This window comes from Nothobranchius furzeri, chromosome 12 (genome assembly GCF_043380555.1).
Source record: "Nothobranchius furzeri strain GRZ-AD chromosome 12, NfurGRZ-RIMD1, whole genome shotgun sequence".
In the NCBI taxonomy this organism is placed as follows: domain Eukaryota; kingdom Metazoa; phylum Chordata; class Actinopteri; order Cyprinodontiformes; family Nothobranchiidae; genus Nothobranchius; species Nothobranchius furzeri.
The window spans coordinates 64,457,397-64,465,324 of NC_091752.1; the positions used below are offsets into that span (position 1 = coordinate 64,457,397).

The 7,928-nt window shown below is 43.1% G+C and overlaps 1 protein-coding gene across 1 annotated transcript; it reads left to right on the top strand.

Annotated features, from left to right (window-relative positions):
* The first annotated feature begins 1,151 nt into the window (after window positions 1–1,151).
* On the top strand, window positions 1,152–7,928 carry ccdc97 (coiled-coil domain containing 97). Its single transcript, XM_015945441.3, has 7 exons — window positions 1,152–1,616; window positions 1,694–1,858; window positions 2,182–2,341; window positions 5,040–5,128; window positions 5,209–5,410; window positions 5,493–5,616; window positions 7,684–7,928. The coding sequence occupies exons 1-7, from the start codon at window positions 1,452–1,454 to the stop codon at window positions 7,799–7,801; spliced, it is 1,023 nt and encodes a 340-aa protein (XP_015800927.3). The 5' UTR covers window positions 1,152–1,451; the 3' UTR covers window positions 7,802–7,928.

Below are 7,928 nucleotides of genomic sequence, written 5' to 3' on the forward strand. Positions count from 1 at the left end.
AGGAAGTGCAGTTACAAAGTCAGAATTATTATCAGGAGAAATTGGTTTAACAACTTTACAGGACTTGAGAAAACACGCCATGCAAACTAGAACAAGGACGTAAAAGCTTGGGACTTTACATAAACTGGTGGAAGTAGACCTTAGAGGCAAAAAGGAAAACTAACTGGAGAAAAACAAACCAAACCTTAAAAGAAAAGATGAGCAATAAGCAACCACTCGATGTTTGAAGAAGGTTCAGGTTGCAGTACTGTGCTAAAGTTTTGATTCAGTTCCGATTTCTTTATATTTTGCACCCAGTGAAAAAAATCTAATTATTTAAAAGTCTCAGCTTCTTTTTCCAAATCTGATCTTCTGCCTTTGATTCGGCTCAGTCTTCTGCCTGAAGGAAGGGGGGCAGTCTGTGTTACATATAAACGCTTATATACACACCATCACGATGGTGGCCTCATTTAGCTTTCGCTTCCACCATCAGGACCTCCAGTGGGAGCCCACCATCACCTCCAGCACAAAAAGGCCCAGAGAAATTCAACCTATCAGCACAGTCGATGAGGCAGTTCTACACAGCAGTCATTGAGTCCACCCTCACCTCCTCAATCACAGTGTGGTATGCAGGAGCTACCACCAGGAACAAGGAGAAGCTGCAGCATGTTATGCTACGCTCTGCTGAGAAGGTAATTGGCTGCAAACTCCCCTCCATGCAGGACCTGTACACCTCCAGGACACTGAGGCGTGCAGGTTGCATCACAGCTGGCCCGTGTCACCCTGGACACAGTCTCTTTGACTCTCTCCCATCTGGCAGGAGACTCAGATGCATTCGGACCAGAACCTCTCGCCACAAGAACAGTTTCTTCCCCTCTTTTCACAGACTCATGAACAACAATCCTAGGACTGCCCACTCCAGCCGCTTGGTTCCAGTCACAATTGTGTTTGTACCTGAATTCTAGTACCTGCACTGTGTATAGTAGCCGCTTCTCTAATTATTGCCACATTATATTAAATATTTTATCATGAGTATATTAGTAATCTCTATATCTCTTAATTTTGTTCTTCTTTTGCGCCAAATCTAGCATTTATCGCAATAAAACCTTCTGATTCTGATAGTTGTTTTTGTTCATCATGACAGTCACCACTCCGCCGCTAGATGGCGACAAAACAGAATATTTCGGCCTGGTAAACCGATCCCGTAGGAACCTTTTTTCCAGCTGCGGGGAAGGGGAGCTGTAATTGTGACGGACCTACGTGGCATGTAAACATTTTGCTGAATTACTGAGAAAAGGCCGTTTGAGAACTGACATAATCCAGTTATTACAAACGTATTGCGTCTGTACGGTGACATTTCGCTTCGTGACTTGACGTTGGCATCAAAATAACCTGAAAAGGGACGGAACGTTAAGCTGAAGACGTCCAAAGCTACTGGATTCACGTTCGTGTCCAGATCAACACCTGTAGCCATGTGGGGTGAGATTGACCCCCCCGTTAGGCCGCAGCCGAGTCTGTTGTTGGAGAGTGAGAACCGGAGTGAAGCTTCAGAGGAACCCGCCGCGCCACCGTGGAGATACGAACAGAACCGGGCCCCTTGCACGGACCCCCAGGAAGCTCCACGGGAAGAGTCGGCGGTGGGAACACACCCATAAACTCTGGGAAGGTGTTGTGCTTTATTCTGCTGCTCTGACGTTTGTGTTTGGGTTTGAAGGCGGAGTCCAGCTGTGTGGCCGCGATGATAGAGGCGGTAGCGATGAGCGGCAGCCCGGTGAAGAGCCAGCAGGTCGGTGAGGCGGAGCTGACGGTCGGGGAGAGAAAGCAGGAGCTGCGGGAGCAGTACCGGAGCAGACCGCTGGTGTTCCTGGAGCGGTACCATGTGAGTGACACACGCACGCACACACACATTTTATCTTCTTCCTCCGTGTCATCCTCATCAAAATATTTATCCTCAGCAACTCTATTAACTAAATCCAGGTTGTCATAGTTGGGGTTATTGTCCACTTCACTGTAACACACACACACACACACACACACACCTGTATAACTGGTTTATTGCTCTTTTGTATTTATGGAGAACCAGGTAGATCAAGTGGCTCTGCTGATCTCAAACACACAGGAAGAAAGCATTTCCCTTTTAAAAACAACCTCACTGTGATAATGCATCCTGACTCGCTTGTTTTCTCCTGTCCTCCCTTTCAGACCCATTTGCAGCCCGAGCACCTTCCTGCATTTGTCCATGTCTGCGCTGACCCGAGAGCTCAGCACTACAGCGGTGTGGTCCAGTCGCGAGCGTCCGGCTGCATCAACAGAACCAGAGTCAGAAACCAGCGTTATGCTGCTCTCAGGGCTCTACAGAAAGGTAGACTCCACTGTAGGGCTGCTCGATTATGGCAAAAACAATGATCACGATTTTTGTGACTGAAATTGAGATCTCGATTATTTAGGACGATTTTTCAATTTATGTTGATTTTATTTGTTTTTATTCAGTCATAAAATTGCTCAGGGCACAATCAGGACAAAAATAAATAAGACACAAGATGATCACTAAAATAACTCCTGATTCCCAGTATAAAAAGACTAATATACTTATAGCTCATAGTTTATGACCCAAGGGCTGTAGACCTTGGTTTAACTCATTTAAGTCTAACCAGTACAGACCCAAATACTAACATCTTGCAAATACTGACAGCAAGAATTATACAGTGGCATTTATAACAAATAAATGCAAATAAATTGATGTTCACAAAATGTTGCATAGCATTTATTTAGTCATGTCAAGGTGCTGTAGGAGAGTGCACTAGCACCGTGTCCTCAGAGAGATTAGTTATTATTTATCAGCGTGAGGAACTTATTTCTACCTTATTTATAAACTATTTATTTACAAGTCCATCAGTTAATGTAATAATTGTCCCAACCACAGCTGCACCCCCCACCCCCCAACCCGGTCTCACAGCAATCGGGGCAAGCTGCACGTGTGTTTAGTACGCCGCACGTGCACATTACGCCGTTTTTAGTGGCTCAGGAGTCCGCAGGTGCGGTGTGTGTGTCACTCACTCTGGTTAATCCAACAGGGAGCCGGCTCCGAGAGCCGTTTCTGTAGCGACTGACACATCACTACATCATTCCCTTTCCTAATGTTGTGAAGAACGGTCCGGAGCGCAGGCGGAGTGTTTAGCTAACCTGCAGGAAATATCAACAACAGTTATCCAGAAAGTAGCTAAGGGTTACCGGAGATGTTTCTGAGGTGTTCGCTAGGTACTTTTAAGATTTAAAAAGTCAAGAAGTGGGTCTGAAAAGCTGCTGGAAATAGCGTCAAAGTCGCCAAGCTGGCAACACTGTGGGAGGAGCGCTTCATTTGCAACTCAGGGCAGCGCAAGTGGGAGGAGCAAATAATCGGCCTGTTTTGTTTTCATAATCATTCTAAACTCAGATCGTAATTGTGATTAAAATTTGATTAATTGAGCAGCCCTACTCCACTGTTTCAGCTGTAGAAGAGGCACATGCATGTGGGTCTAAGCATGATGTCGTTTTACTGCCAAATACGTTTAGGCAACACAGAACACGCAAATGCAAAAATCTTATATTTTCTTTGATTTTTATGTTATTATTGATGGTAAGAATGGGAACTATTTGATGTTTTATCTCATCAGGGCTTATTTTTACTTTACCATTCATACAGGACATCTCAAAGTACTTTACAGCATATTAATAAACGACACCAAATAAATAGAATAAAACAATGAAATGATTTTACTTCATGTGATGATTCAGAAATGTAGAACTGTGAGTCAGCACGAGAAGATAAGAGATGTTTTAATACTTTAATCTGAGCTAAAGGGAGCATGTGGATAATGGCCCGAGAACTGAGCCCTGAGGAACCCCACGTGTGACATTTGTTTGCTCTGATTTATATTTTCCAAACTGATAATGTAATAAGCAGCAGCACTAAGAACCAATTAAACCAAGGCAGATGTTTTTGATGGGTCATTTTTGAGAACCAAGTTCACTGAGAAACCATTTTTATTTGTGATTTGTGCGATACAATCAGTCAGTCTGAGTTTCTCATGCAGGCTAAACGTGAAAAAAGTCTACTAACCCTATCTTCTGCATTAGCTGCTGATAGATGATAGATGAGGGAACACTCACGGAGAAGTGACCCAGATCTACATCACATTATAAATTAGCATTCATGGACTCACCCATCTTGGTTCACGCCTGCAGACGATTGTTGGTTTAGCGTCCAGGAGAGAGTAGAGCACATCTCCGATAGTAGAAGCTGATCGTTAGCGTTAGCAACTCCACAGCACAGCAGCACTCCTCCTTCAGACTTGTGTTATTTGTGGAAATAAAACATTAGCATTGCAAAGAAGACAGAGGCAGTGGAAGAGTCGTGTTGCTGTTAGCCAATCAGAGGTGAGAAGTCATCATAGCATGAATATTAATGAGTAAAACTCCTAATCCTGCTGTTTTCTGCTTCCATCTCCTCCGACTTACTTCTACTTCCTGAAACAGGAGCGCCAGAGCTTTTTTTTCCACAGATTTTGACTCACAAGGCATTTATTCTTACCAGACCTCTGCAGATGTGTTAAAAAAAACTGGTGAACTTGGTCTTTAAGCTAGACCTAATTTAAAATGTTTACGAGTGCAGTCTCTTTTCTGCGCTGTGATGGAAACCCTGATTGGACGGTATTAAAGAAAGTGTTTTATATCAACTAACACATTTTTTCTAAACCAGTTTCACAGAGCTAGGTGTAGGCTAGAGTTTGGACCTGTAGGAACATCCAGGTCAGACTTGTTTAAAAGCTTCATTTCAAGTGCAACACAAAAAAAGCTGTTATGAACTCATGCGTTCACCACGTCAGGAATGCATGTCATTAATGCCCCTTTATTTAACAGCATCCGTTAATTACTGCAGCTACAGATGAGCAGCTGCTGTCTGTGAGATCAGAGACCACCAGAGGGCGCTCCAGACTCCAAACTGTTTAATCTTCTGGATTAAAAAATTAGAGTTCTCAAAAAACCTTTTATTTCTTTTCCATCTTTAATTTTTCTTCTAGAGGGTCGGTACTTCAGTGAGGAGCAGATGCGAATGAGAGAGCCTCTGCTGTATGAGCAGTACATCGGCCAGTACCTCACTGATGAAGAGGTGAGTTTTACTTTTTAATAAACAAATAATCTTCCTAATATTGTTTGTTTGTTTATTTATTTATTTGATTGCTGTTTCAGGTGCTGGAGCGCTCCCAGGAGGCCATGTCTGAAGGAGCGCAGGAGGGACCTGGAGGAGCCACTGCAGGACTTGCCCACCTCCTCTTGAACTCCTACCAGGAGCGGCTCATTCAGAACCGCCTGCAGGAGGAGCAGGAGAGAGAGGATGCTGCTCAGGAGGAGGAGGAGGAGGACGACGACGAAGAAGGAGAAGATGATGCTGGTGAGGGGGTTCAAATTCACAGAAAGGTGAAAAACATTAAATGTCTCCTGCTACTGTCTCACTGTGAGTGTTGCTTATGTAGAGGTCAGAGGTCAGCGGAAGGAATGGGAGCCCACAGCAGAGGAGAAAGTTCTGCTCAGAGAGGAGTTCATCAGTCAGATGCATCAGCGCTTCCTAGATGGCAAAGACGAGGATTTCAACTACAGGTCAGCGTCAACGCTTGAGCAGCTGCTTAAAGGGGGTCTGGGTAGCATTTACTTAGGATCGAAAACAATCTAAGTGAGGAGGAGCTTGTGTGTTTTTCATTTAAACACAACGCTATGCAGTATTATACCGTCTTTAATAATAATAGTATGACCCAAAACGATCAAAAGAAACACCGAAGATAGACGGGGAAGAAAAAGTGATGATCTGAGGCACTGAAAATGTTTTATTAAAGGGACTTTACGGACTTTTGAATTTTTATGCTCGCGATTGCCCCCTCAGGCCAAAAGCGTAACGGCAGCTTCAATAGTAGGCTCGTGCACGAGGCGCGCATGCTGTACGTGCACACTCCTTAACGAAAATAACAGCTGAGACAGTCCCGTGTGTGTGTGTGTGTGTGTGTGTGTGTGTGTGTGTGTGTGTGTGTGTGTGGTCCGGAGGACAGGAGAACGCGCAGCTAATTAATTAAATAATTTGGTTCTGTACCTTTCTCTTCAGCACAGCCGACAAAGGTTTATGATGGGTCAGTCCTCCTGCATGCTCAGATCATTCCCTTCACTTGCTTGAAAAATTGTTCCAAAATGAAAGTTGAACCCACATCTTTTTTATCTGTGAATTCAATGCCGTTTGGCGAGTCTCATATAAAAATTTGGGCAACTTACTGTAAAAAAATATACCATTAATGTAAAAAATAAACTCTAAATAAACCATGTTCACATCCAGAATCAAACCCAGGACTTCTGCACGAGAGTCCGACGTCTTTCTAAGTGAGCTAAAGCGCCAATAATATCTTTTGTATCTGTAGTATTTATATCCTTGATGACAGCTGAAACAACGTCAAACCAAAGAACGGTTCGGAGTGAAATTGGCTATTTTGGTCCTAATTTGCAGGAAATGTCTAGAAGAAAGTAGCTAAGGGTCCTCAGAAATGTAGCTAGCTTTGTCACTAGGCGTTAGGAACAGCGACAAAGTGGCACTGCCTCTCTCTCTGCTGCTAAAGCTACTGATAGCAAACGCTACGGGCGATGCCTGAGCGTGAACGCGCATGAAGCAGCCTGCTCGACCCGAGCATCTCTCTTTTTCTGTGATTTTACAGAAAAACAGGCAATCACAGTAAAAATGCCAGGGCTCATTCTACAGGACCAGGGCATTGCAGGAGAATGTATGAAGAAGACATTTAAACTTCCATAATGCCCCTTTAAGGTTATAAGAGCCGATGCGTTTCGGTGGCGTGCCACAATCCTTCAGATCACCTTATTTTTCTTCCCCATCTACGTTCGATGTTTATATGATCCTGAAGAACACCAGAGACATTTATAACTTTTATCTACATCACTCCCACCTGCCTGAATTAAACACATTTTACTTATAGGTGGAATATGGAACACGAACACCAAAGCGACATCTGGTGTTTGGAGGTTGTAGTTGCAACAATAGAACAAGGTTTCCAGGCGTTGGGACACCAGATTCGATGCCGATCTGTGACATTTTTCATTCGGGTCCATTTGTTGTAGGTTTTCACCCAAACTCACTCTGGTTTTAGATCCTTTAAGGTCGCTCCTCTTCTGAGAAAGATGACGACATCTTCTGGCCTCAGAAGCAGCTGCTTGACTTGCAGAGTCCGCCATTTTTCCACTTTGCCGAGCAGACTTTTTTTTACCATATTTGGCAACCCGTAACGGTGCCCGCTATTGGCCGGTAGTGCCGTGCAGTCCAAATAAACATTGTAACTTCAATCTGCACACCTCTAAAACCCCATGGAGGTTTTATTTTTAAAAATATAGCTTTTTATTAAATTGTTCCATATTCCACCATTAATGACTGTGTTTTTTTAGCATGAGGTCAATGATGCAGGGCTTTTGTAGCATCAGGTTAATGCAGTCGTTACATGTCAAAAAGTAAAAGATAAAAAAAAACTTATTTTTTTGCAGATTTTATTCAGGTATTGTGATTTAAATTTTAACGTGGCCCACCAAGTAAGAGAAGATTGGTAATGTTGTTTTTAAAAACTACAAGATGTACAGAAACAAAACACAGCTGTGTATTTAACGTGTGTGTGTGTGTTACAGTGAAGTGGACAATAACCCCGACTATGACAACCTGGATTTAGTTAATAGAGATGCAGAGGATAAATATTTTGATGAAGAGGAGGATGACGTGGAGGAAGAAGAGGAAATGACATCATAGTATTTGTTGTTGTTTTTAAAATCTCTACTGTGTAAATAGAAATGTGCAAAAATGTGTCATTGGTCTATTTTTGGTTTTGTGTGGCTGTAAACACAATCTGTAATAAAATCTGTTCCTGTATCTAAAA